Here is a 15777-nt window from a genome sequence, read left to right on the forward strand (position 1 = left end):
TTTTTCCTTAAGGGTGTTGTAATTCACCTAGAACTGACCAAACTCAAGAGGAAGTGAGTTAATAATAAATTGAACTAAAAAGGATTCACTCACATCCATTCCCATTTATTTCAGTTTGGCTACCAAATTCTCCATGCCAGTCACATGATCATGAATGGATTGTGACCAATCTAACTTCTTGGTCGTCAGCTCACTCATCAAGGATCCTACGATGGATTTGTCAGCTATGTCCGATTGAGAGTATTCCTTAATTTTCAGCATGTACTCTCTCGCATTGTCTGTTCTGGACATTGATGGCTTAACATTTTCAGCCATTGTCATCCTCATTAAGTTCAAGCTTAGCCTGTTAGACCACTCCCAAGCCTCATAATGAGACTTGTCAGCTTCAGTGCTGGTCTCTGTAATGGCTGCTGACTTTTCAGAGACTAATGCCAGATCTAAGTCCAGAACTCCTAACTGATAATGGATTTGTTAGGACCAATCAGCATAGTTCAATCCATTGAACTTAATCAACCCAATGCCCATAGCAAAGATGTTAAAGGAAGCTGTAACATTACACATATACTCATACGTTAATGCTTTGAGTAAACATAAAATGGATTCAAACAAATAACAATTTTAATTATGCATCTAGATTCACCTTTGGGTAATATTTAAATGCATAGCTTTAATCAATAATGATGCCAAGAAGAAAAATACTTTAATAGACTTTCATTGTGGAGCAACTTGCGAGCCTTTATGCAAGTCAGAGAGAAGCACGCCCTCCTGTGCTTCTCTCTGGAAGTCCATAGCACGCCCTGTGCTTCTCTCTAAAAGTCCATAGCACGCCCGTGCTCATTACAGCACGCCCGTGCTCCTTTCTGGAATCCATTTACGTTTTTCTTTTTTTATTCCATTCAAATATTCAATAATGCTCCATACAATATGCATGTTATCTTTGGATATATATTCATATTAATTAGTCCAATGATAAGTCTCTTTAATGCCATTGATTATAATTAATGGTCTACCTTTGGGTAACCTAACAAATTATAATCAATGATCTCAATTGTTTAATTTTAACTTTCATGTCATTTAAGGCATCACACAATCATGAACAATTGAAAGCTGCATAATCAATGTCTAAACTAATCCAAACAAGGCCACTTTGGTGACCAACAAGTTTTTCATTCATTAAACATTGATTTATGCAAAACTTTTATGAGATTGAATTAAGATCTTAAAACTTTAACGACATAACCCAATAATATGTCATAACCATTCTCTATAAATAATAGCATAATAATTTATAGAGCATAAAGAAAACAAACAGTTTTCAATTTCTATAATTTTTGGCTTCGCTTATACCAGAAAAATCAACTTCACAATACGAAATTAATTTTCATTAATTAAGCCAAATAAAATGCTATCAAACAAATCTAGAACAGGTATAGGCTCTGATACCGCATGTTAAATAATCTTTAATATAGCCCAGATCTATTGTTCATAGAATTTGTTTGATAGAAATAGACAATAAGTGGAAGCGTACCTTGATCCATAACAGCAGATCTATGTTATGGGTTACCTCGTTGCGGCAATTCAATTCTCATCGTAACAGCAGATCTATGTTTCTTCCTCTAGCCTTTTGTCTGTAAGTTTTCTCTCATTGGTCAGAGAATAATCAACAGCTACGAGAGTTTCTTTTATGAGCTCTCTCAAACAAGTTATCACCGTATGTGTTTGAGGCAGCCGTCACACTCTCTATTTTGTTTTCTTTTCTGTGTACACCCTAAGCTGTCGATTCCTTTTACTTTTATAAGGCAGAGGAAGGGTATTAAAACCCTAACTGGCTCTTATCTATTAAACCCAATAACCATCATCTTGAGCCACCTTAATTAGAACCAACCCTTTAATCATATAGGCCACATATAGATTATTAAATAATCTAACATGTATGGGATTAATTTGGCTAAATTTTAGTATTATCTTTTAAGATTGAGGAAGCATTTAGTTTCCAAGTATTTAATTGGAGAGAGAATCATTTGCTTTTTATTGACTTTTGATTCTCATTAAAATGGAGATATTAAAAAAATTTACATTTCCTAATTAAAATGGAGATCGAATCATTTACTTTTTATTGCTCTTTAAATCAAAAAAAAAAAAAAATTTAACGTTTCTTTCAAAAATTGAGAAAGAATTTCTCTTATACCTTTTAGTTAATGTATTGAAAAATATGAAACTCAATTATTTGGCGGAACTGAATTATAGAAATTTTTCTAAAAGAAATGCTTTCTTTTATTAAATGTTTACTTAGAATTTTTCTTTTTAAGAATTAAGAGAATTTCTCGTGTCTTTAATTGTATTGAACACTAATGGGAATATAATTTTTCAAACAATTATTTGCATTGAATTTCAGTTATTAGTGTAATTTTGTTTTTAATTGTAATCATCATGATATTCAAAAAAATTATTCATCTTTTAATTTCAAAACTCCATTAATTAGTTAATTTTAAACGTATCTTTGTATCTTTCTATTAAGACGGAGAGGGTTTTTATTGCCTTCTATTTTATAAGTTTCAAAATTTAATTTTTTTGAGCCATCAATCCATGAATATATTACCTTTTATTGTCTTTTATCTATCTATATAAATATAAAAAAACAGAAAATTGATGATACGACACAAAATTAGAGTTTAAAGTGTTGATTTGACTTTTTTTTTTTAACATTTTTAATCTAGAGTTTTTAATTTAGAACAGTCAACATCTACAATATTTAGGACTTTTAATTTCTACTCCTTTTTGTTTCTTCTTCTCCTTTTAAACGACACCATTATAGTAGCAATTACTGGTAAGTGATAGCAAACTATTAATCAGTTAGTATTGGTATTAATGGCAGGAAGGCAATCAATTGACAAACTAAAAAGGCAACCAATTTAGATTTTTAAACCTACAATTAAGAGATTTGTGCAACTTTTCCTCTCATGAATATAAATATTTGGTTCTTTATAGTTATTTATTGATTGACATAATTTTTGTTTTAACATAGTTTTATTCTTTTACTTAATCTTCACATTGATCCCATGTAAATTATTTTCATTCAGAAAGTATATCATTTCTACAAAACTGGTTATAACATTACTATTTGAAATACATCAATATTTATTAAGAATTTCATTTTCGATACAAATCATTGCTTTATAAATTTATCCATGATCGTCAAAATATGTGCTACTATTGATTATTATTTGTGCAAGTTCTTAAAGATTTAATTCTTATGGAACAAGTTTTGGCTGAGCGTCAATGACTTTAAATTTTTTTATTGGATGTTTGAAATTTTCAGACAAATGAGACTAATTGGCTTTTATTCCATCCATTCAGGATACAAAGGATAAAAATATGAAACATGTAATAATCTTATCTAGCGATCATCTCTATTGGGTAGGGAATTTGTGCATGTCAAATGTAGTTATGCATGAATAAAATGTTAAAGTAAATGCTGAAAAACTAGGAGGGACATTAGGTTACAACCATGAAGAATATTTGTTACATGTATTTTCTATAAGGTTGATATAGAGATCACGAAAATTAAAACGAGCGTTCTATAAAATGTTTGTATTATAATATAATAAAGTTTTAGAACTAAAATAATATATATACTTTACAATATATAACACTACATAAGTTTTGATCAATTTTTATATTACTTGTTTTTATGGAAATGATAAAACATATTTACATTTAAATGCTTTTGAAACATAAATATCCAAATAATTAAAAAATCTTAGAACTAAACATAGGTTTTAGAACTAAACATAAATATCCAAATAAGTAAAAAAAATTATCACAGGTAAAAACACAACTTTACTTCCTAATATTTTCAATTAAAGTGAATAAAAAAATTAATAAAAAAATATCAAAATTCGTGCAACGCGTGGGCTCACAACTAGTATATAAATATAGTGAATACATTAGTGTTCATCCAAGTGACTACTGCCAGTATCATATTGTGGGGACATCCTCCGACGAGGTAGATTCCTCTATTATTGGTCTTCCCAAAAGGCGGGATCTTTAGATTTGGATGATGACACCATTGATGGGGTGGCCCCCACCTCTCGAGCTGATCAAAGGATCGGCAAGTTCGACTTCCCCAGGATTCGTTGCTCAAACCAAATCATGCCAATGTTGTGGAAGTTCATGGATTGTGTGATTGAAGGTTGAGTGATACTTGTTCTTTAAAGCTCGCCCACTACTGATGGATGATATCCATTTAAGGTTAAGGTCGGGTTTTCCTATTGGGCCACATAAAATTTTGAATTTTTTATTTACCTTTACAACGATAATTTTTTTCAATTTTACCCCCACTAACTCTTGAAGTTTTTTTAGCCCTTTTAATTTTAATTCCTAGCTCCGTCACTAGATGACACAAGCTTCTCGCCCTAAATGTCTAATTCACGTTTAGCTATAATAGATGAGAGTAGTTGTGTTGAGGAAGTCATGTCAAGTTACAGATTACAGATAAGATGTTTTGAAGAATGCCCCTGAAGAAGTGTCTGTGTGGGAGGGTCCTTCTCCGTGCATGTCATCTTCGAAATATGGATCATTGAATGCGAAATAGTAAAGATATGTTCTTTTTTTTTTCTAAATTCTTAACTTTAAAGTGCATAATAAATCTTTTTCAAAATCTAAATATCACAAAGTTTTTTACAAAAATTACATGATTGAATTTATATATTTGATCTATTTTTATTAAATACTTAGAGGAACGTAAATCAACTTTACTAATTAAAGGAGGACCAGTTAAGGGGTTTAATTTTGATTCAGATTTTTGATTTAAAGGATTTAATTTAATCTAAAAGGAAGTGTGAGGACTCAATTGAGTTTTCTTTGTTTTATAACATTTAAGGGTTAGATTGAGTTTTCAGAGACTAATGCTAGATCTAAGTCCAGAACTCCTAACTGATAATGGATTTGTTCGGACCAATCAGCATAGTTCAATCCATTGAACTTAATCAACCCAGTGCCATAGCAAACATGTTAAAGGAAGCTGCAACATTACACATATACTCATACGTTAATGCTTTGAGTAAACATAAAATGGATTCAAACAAATAACAACTTTAATTATACATCTAGATTCACCTTTGGGTAATATTTAAATGCATAGCTTTAATCAATAATGATGCCAAGAAGAAAAATACTTTAATAGACTTTCATTGCAGAGCAACTTGCGAGCCTTTATGCAAGTCAGAGAGAAGCACGCCCCGTGCTTCTCTCTGGAAGTCCATAGCACGCCCGTGCTCCTTTCTGGAATCCATTTACGTTTTTCTTTTTTTATTCCATTCAACTATTCAATAATGCTCCATACAATATGCATGTCATCTTTGGATATACATTCATATTAATTAGTCCAATGATAAGTCTCTTTAATGCCATTGATTATAATTTATTGATTATAATTAATGGTCTACCTTTGGGTAACCTAACAAATTATAATCAATGATCTCAATTGTTCAATTTTAACTTTCATGTCATTTAAGGCATCACACAATCATGAACAATTAAAAGTTGCATAATCAATGTCTAAACTAATCCAAACAAGGCCACTTTGGTGACTAACAAGTTTTCCATTCATTAAACATTGATTTATGCAAAACTTTTATGAGATTGAATTAAGATCTTAAAACTTTAACGACATAACCTAATAATATGTCATAACCATTCTCTATAAATAACAGCATAATAATTTATAGAGCATAAAGAAAACAAACAGTTTTCAATTTCTATAATTTTTGGCTTCGCTTATACCAGAAAAATCAACTTCACAATACGAAATTAATTTTCATTAATTAAGCCAAATAAAACACTATCAAACAAATCTAGAACAGGTATATGCTCTGATACTACATGTTAAATAATCTTTAATATAGTCCAGATCTATTGTTCATAGAATTTGTTTGATAGAAATAGACAATAAGCGGAAGCGTACCTTGATCCATAACAGCAGATCTATGTTATGGGTTACCTCGTGGCGGCAATTTGATTCTCACCGTAACAGCAGATCTATGTTTCTTCCTCTAGCCTTTTGTCTGTAAGTTTTCTCTCAATGGTCAGAGAATAATCAACAGCTACGAGAGTTTCTTTTATGAGCTCTCTCAAACAAGCTATCACCGTATGTGTTTGAGGCAGCCGTCAGACTCTCTATTTTGTTTTCTTTTCTGTGTACACCTTAAGCTGTCGATTCCTTTTACTTTTATAAGGCAGAGGAAGGGTATTAAAACCCTAACTGGCTCTTATCCATTAAACCCAATAATCATCATCTTGGGCCACCTTAATTAGAACCAGCTCTTTAATCACATGGGCCACATATAGAAATGATAAAACATATTTACATTTAAATGCTTTTGAAACGTAAATATCCAAATAATTAAAAAATCTTAGAACTAAACATAGGTTTTAGAACTAAACATAAATATCCAAATAAGTAAAAAAAATTATCACAGGTAAAAACACAACTTTACTTCCTAATATTTTCAATTAAAGTGAATAAAAAAATTAATAAAAAATATCAAAATTCATGCAACGCGTGGGCTCACGACTAGTATATAAATATAGTGAATACATTAGTGTTCATCCAAGTGACTACTGCCAGTATCATATTGTTGGGGCATCCTCCGACGAGGTAGATTCCTCTATTATTGGTCTTCCCAAAAGGCGGGATCTTTAGATTTGGATGATGAAACCATTGATGGGGTGGCCCCCACCTCTCGAGCTGATCAAAGGATCGGCAAGTTCGACTTCCCCAGGATCCGTTGCTCAAACCAAATCATGCCAATGTTGTGGAAGTTCCTGGATTGTGTGATTGAAGGTTGAGTGATACTTGTTCTTTAAAGCTCGCCCACTACTGATGGATGATATCCATTTAAGGTTAAGGTCGGGTTTTCCTATTGGGACACATAAAATTTTGAATTTTTTTATTTACCTTTACAACGATAATTTTTTTCAATTTTAACCCCACTAACTCTTGAAGTTTTTTTTAGCCTTTTTAATTTTAAATCCTAGCTCCGTCACTAGATGACACAAGCTTCTCACCCTAAATGTCTAATTCACGTTTAGCTATAATAGATGAGAGTAGTTGTGTTGAGGAAGTCATGTCAAGTTACAGATTTATAGATAAGATGTTTTGAAGAATGCCCCTGAAGAAGTGTCTGTGTGGGAGGGTCCTTTTCCGTGCATGTCATCTTTGAAATATGGATCATTGAATGCGAAATAGTAAAGATATGTGCTTTTTTTTTTTTCTAAATTCGTTACTTTAAGTGCATAATAAATCTTTTTCAAAATCTAAATATCACAAAGTTTTTTACAAAAATTACATGATTGAATTTATATATTTGATCTATTTTTATTAAATACTTAGAGGAACAAAAATCAACTTTACTAATTAAAGGAGGACCAGTTAAGGGGTTTAATTTTGATTCAGATTTTTGATTTTAAAGGATTTAATTTAATCCAAAAGGAAGTGTGAGGACTCAATTGAGTTTTCTTTGTTTTATAAAATTTAAGGGTTAGATTGAGTTTTTACTAATCAATTGAATTTTCTAATTGGTACAATCACATCTAAAAGATTCTTTTAACCTTTGAACTTTTAGTTTTAAGCTAATTAAGTCAAAATTTATTTCCATCTCAAATTTTATATCCTTTTGGAACGAATAAATCATGGTTGTAAAATTCATTTTCAAATAAATTTCAAGTAGAATTCATTTTAAATGAATTTATCATGTTTGATATTTTATAATTTAAAATAAAAAATTCAATTGAATTCTACAAAATCATATTTGGAACAAATTTTTAAATGAAAATTCATTTGTCTTGATTTTCTAAAATGCCCTCGATATAATAATTTAATAAAGACACTAATTATATTTATTATACACAATATAATAATTTGTTATTTTATTAAAATATAAATAATAAATTTCAATAATGAATTTCATATAAATAAATACGCTTACACATTGCCCCTAATTAATTAATTAATTAATTAAATTTTAAAAGCTCATATTTTAATTGCTTGCAAAATAAGCTAGAAAGAATGATACTGCTCTTAATTTGGGTCGATAGTCCAAGTCCACCAAGGAAACACATCACTGCCAAAACTGAAAAAGTCCGTAAATTGGTGAATGCTAAAACAAATATGAAGTTAAGAGATAATGCAGTCACCAGAACAATAAGATAAGCACTTTCATTCGTATGGAGATGTTTCGGTGTCTTAACTATGCTTAAAGATGGTTGAAGAGGATATAATCAGCTGGGGAGGAGATTTGGTAGTAGATGAGCCGCAGAGGAGAAGAGGAGCCGACGAAGAGGAGATGAGAGAATAGGTGCTGATACTAGGGATGAGGGCAATTTGGTCATTATAAATTTTAGTGGTTTAATTTATGGAATTCATTTATAAATTTCAAGAATTTTAATAAAATTTGATTTAAGCTTTCCTAATTTTATAAAATTCAATTCAAGGAATTTAAATCTGTTGTTTTTTTTTTCAAATATAAAATTTTGAATTTCCAAATGAATTTTACAAAATTTTATGGAATTCATTTGTTTCAAACGGGTTATTAATGTAAATTGAGTATATAAAATGTGAATAAGTAATAAAATACCAAATCAAATCATAATAAACAAAATGCAATTTATTTTAGAGTTTTTGAAATCTTTATTTTGCTTGTACTTTGACATTTTTTTCCATTGTGTTTATATTTTTTTTTTTCTTTTGAAAGGTTAGTTTTTAAACAGAAAAAGAGATGTATTGTGGATATATAAGTGTTGCAGGACAGATTTAATTAAATTAGCCAAAATAAACAATTTTAGGGTCAATTTGGTTAAAAAACAATATTAATGAACTAATTTAAAAAAAAAAAAAGGCCAAGTTGATGATTTAATAAAAATTTTGTGGGAGAAACGTACAAAATAATAATATTTCATTGACCTGTTAGTGAAATGTTGTTTGACCTGACCCTGACTTATAGAAGGAGTCTCCAACTATAAGCCAATAATAGCAGATGCGAGTAAGCGGATTTTGGCAGACGACTCAGATCAGCTAAAACTAAACTGCAGGTTTCTCACTTCCCTTTTTTCCTTATTTCCTGCTTTATGTTTTCAGTTCATTCTATATTCTTTGCTTTGGCAGTAATTTCTATTTCTTGAAATGCAATTTTCTTTTTCTTTCACCACAAATAATCTTTAATTTGTTAATTCTGTCGCTGGGTTTTTGATCTCAAAGCTGAAAATCTATCGCTGTTGCTTAAATACTTTTTTTTTTTTTTTTTGAGATTTTCAGTTCATACCCAGGAATTTCTTGATTATTGTTTACTACATTGTAGTGAAGCTTGCAGGGTTTTGATCTAGGGAAAAAAAATCAATCATAGAACTAGGGAATCCATAAATTCTATATATGGATAAAGAACAAGTAATTCTTTTTGTAAATTTTAGTATCTTACTTTTAGTCATTCTAAAATGAAACAAATGGTGACAGAATTATGAAGTATGGGGTTGAATTTAAAAGAGAAAAATTGGATAATCTTAGTGATAATTTCATACATATGTCATTTATTTTGTCATCCAGTGATTCTATCTATGTGAACAAGTTATTCAAGTATAATGTAGATTTTCTGCAACTGGTTAAGCATCAAATCTGCTTGCAACAACATATTTTTTACTAACTTGATTAGTTTACATTTGATGTTCTCATGTTTCCCATGTAAATAGGTTTGAAATGCTATTGACCTGTATTTCATTTTGCATCTAAAAAGCTTGGAACATTGAGTGCATGATCTAAGTTTCTACTGAGGAAGAGAAAAAGGAAAAAGGAATCCCCAAGTATTAAAACGTTCACTTGTTGATGTGATATGTTAGAGGAGGGAAAGTGGATCTATTTATTCTTTTCTCTTAATTATGCAACTTTCTTTGATCTATCAGAATTCTCATTTTGGATTTTTTATATCAGCAATGGCCTTGAGAAAATTGGAAAGGCAGAAAAAGGACATCCTGGAAGAGTTAAAGAAAGAGAATTCAATAAAAATTATTCTTGAAGGGGAAGCTGGAGTGGGCAAAACATGGATGGCAAGAGAGATATGTGAATCTGCAATCAGTGGAGGCATATGCTATGCGAGTCTCTGGTTATCTCTCAACATGAAATTTGATGACTGGTTACTTTATGAGAGCATAGCTCGTCAGTTATCTGTGCATTTCACTTCTGAGGAATGGGAACATGATGAAAACAATATGAATTATGAGCAGACTCTAGAAAGTTTGAAGCGAAGGATCTTAACAAAGCTCAAAGCACTGAGATCAGCAAATCAAGATGGAAACAAATGTCTTATTCTGATTTTGGATGATGAGGGAAAAAAGATGAAGGAGGATTTGATTTTGCCAAAACTGAAAACTGTAATTCCTGAGAGCGACCAAAATATGTTGAAGGTTGTAATTTCTAGAAGAAATGACAATGGTGGTCAAATTTCTGAAGATGCTGGGGCAGTAATTAAGGTTGAACCCAATGTTTTTACAATTGAATCTCTTTCTGAGGACGAGTCCTTAGCTTTATTGCGACATAGTGTTGACAAAAGAGTTGCTGAAGTTTCAGATTTCGGACAACTTTCTGTAGCTATTGCCAAAAAGAGCTTCCATTTGCCTGCTGCAATCATCCTTGTAGCAGGAGCCTTAAACTACATTGGACAACATGATTCAAAGATTTGGACAATGGAAAGCGCCCTAGAAGAAGCAGCCAATGACCTAATTCCACTACTGCAATGTACATATGACATGTTACCACGCCGTTTGGATGATTGTTTTTGGCATAGCATGCAATTGTTCTCCAGATATGGTGGTGTGCATTACAATGAGTTGATCACTCACTGGCTAATAGAAGGCTATTTAGGCTCTTTTAATCATTTGGAGGAGGCTTATGATCATGGACACCAAATTTTGATGGAGCTTATAAATTGTGGCATATTAAAAATTCAAGAGGATAATATCATTGTCATGGAAGGATTGCTGCTGAATTTGGTCGATCGTCGTCATCGTGGATTTTTTGGGACAGCCAGTGTGGGACTGGCAAGTGTGCTTGATGATGAGAAATGGAGAGGTCTTGGGAGAGTTACACAGATTGATGGGATTATAAAAACACTGCTTACTGGTAAAAAAGGGGATAATATTTCTACTATAGTGATAGATGGAAGCCGTCTCTCCAGGGAAGTCCCTCAAACTTTCTTCCAGTACATGCCTGAACTAGAAGTTCTAGTGCTTTTCAATCCCAGACTCAACTTGCTGCCCTCATCTTTATCTAAAATGAGCAATCTATTTGTGCTTGTTCTGAGGGGCTGTGATCTACTAGAGGATGTCAGTTGCATCAAAGACCTGAAAAATTTGACAGTTCTTGAGATATCCAATGCTTTCTCCTTGAAAAAAATCCCAGACAATCTATTTGAGCAAATGTCTCACATTCGAAGCCTTAACCTATCTGGACTTAGCATCAAATCTTTACCTTCTATTTCCAACTTGAAAGAACTTCGTTGGCTAAACCTTAGGCAGTGTTCTCGCTTGGAAGATTTGCCAAAACTTCAGGCTTTTACAAATCTTGAAGTGCTTGATCTCTGTAGTGCTACCTCTTTCAAAAGGTTCCAAGACAAAAACTTTGCTCCACTCCAGAAACTTCAGATCCTTGACCTTTCACATACTAAAATTCAACGCCTACCCATATTTCAAGATGCCAAAGTATTTCCATATCTTAGAAACCTCAAGCGGCTATTATTAAATGGTTGTAATTGCTTAGCTAGACTGCCCAGTCTGAAGCCATTATCTGGTCTCCAAATTCTTGATCTTTCAGGTGCTGTTATATTGAAGGAAATCAATGATGAATCCTTTGAGAAAAAGGATGACCTCAAAGTTCTTGATTTATCTGGAACTCTTATAAGTCAATTGTCTTTTGACAATTTGAACATCTGTGATCTCAAATTGAAAGGTTGTTCTAACCTGGAAGAGCTGCCTTGTACAGAAACACTCAAACAGCTTGAGTTACTTGATCTTTCTGATGCCTGTAATTTGGTCAGAATCAAAGACAAATCCTTTGAACATCTGAAACTCCTTCGATGTCTTAATCTCTCAAAAACAAAAATTACTTCTTTACCTTCAATTTCTAACCTTCCTAACCTCCGGAAGCTTTTGCTAAGGGATTGTTCATCCATTAAGAAACTGCAAAACATTGAAGGACTTGTAAGGCTTGAGGTTCTTGATCTTTCAGGTTGTAGATCTTTGACAGTAATACAGGAGGAATCCTTTAAGCAGATGTCTAGACTTCAGACTCTCAACCTGTCTGAAGCTAAAATTAAGTGTATACCATATCTTTGCAATCCAAGCAACCTCTTGCATCTTGTTTTGAGAAACTGCACTAACCTAGAAAAACTTCCACCACTAGATTCCTTATCAAAGCTGGAGGTGCTTGATCTATCTGGTTCAAGCTCTTTGTCTGAGATCAAAGCTGAATCCATTGAATGCTTAACAAGCCTTGAAATTCTTGACCTATCTAAAGTTAAGGTTGAGGGGACTTTAAGCATTTCTGGCCTTTCCAACTTAATCAATCTCAGGCAACTTTCTCTACAAGATTGTTTGACCTTAGAATCAGAGCCACATCTGGAAGCATTTACGAAACTTACGGTTCTGGATCTCTCGGGCACAGCTGTTAGATCTTTCCCATCTTTGGACAAACTTAGCCAACTCTGCAAGCTTTTGCTTAGGGGTTGTTCAAGCTTAGAGAAGCTGCCACCTTTGAAATCACTCAGGTATCTTCAGGTTCTTGATTTATCAGGAACCAGAATCAAGAAACTTCCTGATGGGATTTCAGAGTTGACTTGTTTAACTCATCTTGATCTGCCAGACCTGAAAGTCATTGAAGAAGTTGGTTGGGAGAATATAAATCGCATTCCAGAGGAGCTAAACTGGGATCAATGCAGTATTTCACAGCCAGTTGAAATTCATTCAGATAATAAGCAGAAACCTTCCATACTGGTAAATGGTACCAAATTTTTCCAATTTTTGAAGGAAAATTCCAAGTTGGGAGAGACATATTTGAAGCAGATTTTTTTCTCAGTCTATCCTATGAATCAAGACACTGATCCTACTATTTATCGCCCCAATGATGAACTAATGAACAATATCTACTTCCAGCTTAAGCACTTTTCTCATCCTAAAGAGCGGGTACAGACTATGGAAATTCATGGATTTAATGAATTTCCTAGTGATCTTGAGGACATCCTCAAGGATGTCGAGTATGTCTTTTTGGTTGAAAATGTATGTATGACTTCCTTGTCTGATCTCGGTGGTGGCAACATGAAGAAGATGAAGGGCTGTTGGCTAGAAAGATGTTCAGAATTGAAGAGCATTCTTTGCAATGGAACAGATGTTGAACTGGGGGAGAATTTGGAGATTTTATGTGTCTCAAACCTCCCTAAATTGCAAAGTCTATGCAGTGAGAAGGTGAACTTCAATAATCTTCAAGATCTGCATATAGATTGTTGCACAATGCTTGAAAGTATTTGCCCTTTGCCCTCTCAGCTAGAGAATCTCAAGATTCTTCAAATTAAATTTTGTGAAAGACTCAAGACAGTTTTTACGAGTAACAAGTCAAGCAAATGCGTTTGCCCACGCTTGCACACATTGCGTTTGTTAGAACTGCCTGAGTTGACAAGCATAGGGGCTATGTTGCCTGCTCTAGATACTTTTGATCCTAGGAGATGCCCAAAGCTGAAGGACTCAAAGGAAAGCCTCAAAAGGGAGACTGAACCTCTGTGAATTGGAGTTGCACTAGAACAGCCATCTCTCCAACCTGCAGCTGTGGAGATATTTGAACCAAGAAGATTACAGGAAGTTCCAACAAAAGTTAAATGGTTCCAGGCATGCTTCACTTAAGGTTGGTTCTCTATTTTGCATTTTCTTACAATATTTACATTGTACCTAATCTTTATTGGGGTACAGAGGGAGAGAATGTATATTGTTGCTTATATAATCCGATTTGTGGATATTAAAACAGGAACAATGGAGAAGACAAACTTGCTTAGAAGATTTTTCAAAACATCTATTAGAATTTATCTTGTTATGTCTTTTCTGTTAATTAATAAATCTGTTAGATTAGCCACTTAGCTTATGTGACTGGAGTGAAATGGAAGTGGCAGGTTGGTTTTGACATAAAAATAATTACGCATCTGTATGTGAAATTGCTTTTGACATAAAAATAATACATTAAATTTCATATATTCTTTAGTTTCAGTTTTGTTCTTCAAATTAAAGCAGATATAATACTTTATAAAATATTTTTAGTTTTGAAAAACTAAAATAATGTATTAACTTAGAGTTGATATTGTATGAATTTTTATCTTTTTCTTTTTGAAGAGAATTTAGGGTCGATTTTTTTTTTTTTTTTTTGAAAAACTAAAATTAATTTAGGGTTAGTTTTTAAAAATTGATTAATTGATTGGTTTTTTTTTTTTTTTTTTTTTTTTTTTTTTTTTTTTTTTTTTTTTTTTTTTTTTGAGTTTTATCAAGTCAAGTTTTCTATTTCAATGCCTTAATTTTATTTTATCCATCAAAAGTCTAAACTAATCAATGTTTACAATCAAGTTCATTTGGCAGAAATTCTTACTACAATTATCAAGCTAAATTAATTTAGCTTATTTCTTTATTAAAAAAAAATATAGTTGGCTCAACTTGGATTTGATACATCTTTCACTATACCGGGCAAACCTCTATGAATAAAATCTGTCGCATTAAACCTATTCAGGGCATTTTAGACATTTTGCCTCACTACAGTAAAAGTTGTGCTTGGCTCAAATTAGACTATTTAGTTCGACTGTTTATTTTATTTACTTTAGTAAATTATTGTGCATCTTTCTTTGTGAGTTTATTTTGGAATATGTAAGAAAATTATTTATAAGACTCACAGGACAATTATTTTTTAAAGAAGAAAAAAAAAAAGAAGAGAAAGAAATGAAATAAATGGGTGTGTATGTATATATGTTATTGTAGAATTATTTATTTTAATTAAAATAAAATTAATATTTAAAAAAAAAAAATAAAAAGTAGACGAAATAAGGCACCAATTAACAATTGGTTTACAAAAGGAATTTGGTTTGGGGCTTGCGCTTTTGTTTCCTTCGTCTGTTAGCGGCGGTGTGTATGGATCCGGTTGGGATGGAAATTACATAATTTTTAATCTCATTCTAAAATATTAGGACATAAAAAATGGTGTTTCAATTTCATCTTAATTGATATGTAGTCTCGTCTCATTCCGTCTTACATTTTGAGACGGGACGGAAGGGGAATTCAGGTCTCTAAAACAGGATGAAATAGGTTGAATTAGAAATTAATCTGGATTTTCGGTAGTCTTACTAAATTATTTTTTATTAAAAAATAAAAAATTACAATATTCATCGATCACAATAAAAAAAAAATTTTGAGTTAAAAAATGAATAAATCAATTAATTAATTCAATAATTGAAGATTTATTACTGAAATTATAACAGAAGCTATTTTCTAGTTAATAAAAGGGTTAAATAAAATAAAATAATGTAAAAATTATATATAATTTAATTTTACAAGTATTTTATAAATTTTAGCATATCATTGCTTTGGTTGCTGATGTTTCTAAATTGATTTAAATTTGATACTTAATTTAATTTTGAATATGATATGAAAACTAAACGATGATAACATTAAGCATAACCAACAATTCAGTAATCAAATTAATTAAAGTTA

At 31.7% G+C, this 15777-nt stretch overlaps 1 protein-coding gene across 1 annotated transcript; it reads left to right on the forward strand.

Moving 5' to 3' along the window:
• The first annotated feature begins 8930 nt into the window (after window positions 1–8930).
• LOC105636425 (NB-ARC domain-containing disease resistance protein) lies at window positions 8931–14122 on the forward strand. The gene is made up of 2 exons (XM_012219691.4): window positions 8931–9090; window positions 9980–14122. The coding sequence occupies exon 2, from the start codon at window positions 9982–9984 to the stop codon at window positions 13816–13818; it is 3837 nt and encodes a 1278-aa protein (XP_012075081.1). The 5' UTR covers window positions 8931–9090; window positions 9980–9981; the 3' UTR covers window positions 13819–14122.
• The last annotated feature ends 1655 nt before the right edge of the window (window positions 14123–15777 follow it).

The sequence above is a fragment of the Jatropha curcas genome, chromosome 11 (assembly GCF_041381405.1).
Source record: "Jatropha curcas cultivar XTBG-Jc1 chromosome 11, XTBG_Jcur_1.0, whole genome shotgun sequence".
Taxonomy (NCBI): Eukaryota; Viridiplantae; Streptophyta; class Magnoliopsida; order Malpighiales; family Euphorbiaceae; genus Jatropha; species Jatropha curcas.